Genomic DNA, 1,068 nt, shown 5'->3' on the forward strand with positions numbered 1-1,068 from the left:
GTCCTATAAATTCTTAGGAGATCTTTAGTGAAGTAGCCAGTGGTCTTGGCATCTTATGGTGAAACTCAGCATCAAATTCTTAAGTCTTAACTACCAAATAGAGATTTTAGTCAAAGTATTTATAAAAAGACAGCCTAGGATTGCTAAGTACATGTTTATAAACAGAACCCATCAAGGGACTTGTCAGTGTGCTGTTTTTAGGACTTTGATGCCCTCTGCTGCTTGTGGCTTTCTTATCTTTTGCGGAACACTGAGCAAAGGAGGAGCAATCATATTTTGTGATATCATTGGTCATTAAATGCTATCTCTTTAAAAAGGATCCTTAAACAAAGTTTCATGAATGCCCAAATCTGAAATCTGTTTGTTATAGTTTACTAGTAGCTCTGCAATATGTAGACAAATTTAGTGGAGATCAAAGAATTTATTAAGATGTTTTTTCCACTGTGCCTTGACCTGTTATTTATAATTTATTAATCCAAAACATATACTTTTCTTAGTGATAAATGCTGCTCACTCTTTCTACAATGGAACAACTACTCTACCAATATCAGATGAAGATAGAACCCCACGAAAAAGGATTAGCAAAACATTAAATATGACTACAAGTCCTGAAGAGAAAAGAAAAATCATTGGGGATACATTTGTTAAGGTATCTATCTTTTTAATATCTTTAAAGTACTAATATTTTTTTGGAATTTGAGTATTCCTTTTTCTTTGTAATATCAAATAACCAATTTTGATCCCCCCCCCCCCTTTCAATTTTGGGTGGTGTTGTTGATAGCTGCCATCTAGACTCACAGTGATCCTAGGTGCAACAGAACAAAACCCTGCCTGACCTTCTGTCTGTTGCTATCATATAGAGCAGTGCAGTCTGTCTTAATTGTTCAAGAATAGATTTTTTAATTGATTTTAGACTAATTCTTTGAATATTTCAGTGGCTAGATTTCAAACACTGAATGTTTGCATACTCCTCGAATCTTGTTAAAGGAGTTTATTTTGGGACATTGGTAGTTACCACTTCCTAGTCAGATTACAAAAAGACTCTTAGAAATTTAGTTCTAAGTATAA

At 33.8% G+C, this 1,068-nt stretch overlaps 1 protein-coding gene across 1 annotated transcript in view; it reads left to right on the forward strand.

The window, feature by feature from the left end:
- GMPS (guanine monophosphate synthase) overlaps positions 1-1,068 on the forward strand; it is a 58,520-nt gene that overhangs the window by 33,067 nt on the left and 24,385 nt on the right. The window contains exons 8-9 of the mRNA XM_004704257.2: positions 371-392; positions 498-649. Of these exons, the coding sequence (XP_004704314.1) occupies positions 371-392; positions 498-649 (174 nt within the window). The remainder of the gene's footprint in view (positions 1-370; positions 393-497; positions 650-1,068) is intronic.

Source organism: Echinops telfairi, unplaced genomic scaffold, assembly GCF_000313985.2.
Source record: "Echinops telfairi isolate 266 unplaced genomic scaffold, ASM31398v2 ScPeMD7_7420;HRSCAF=8458, whole genome shotgun sequence".
NCBI classification, from domain to species: Eukaryota; Metazoa; Chordata; class Mammalia; order Afrosoricida; family Tenrecidae; genus Echinops; species Echinops telfairi.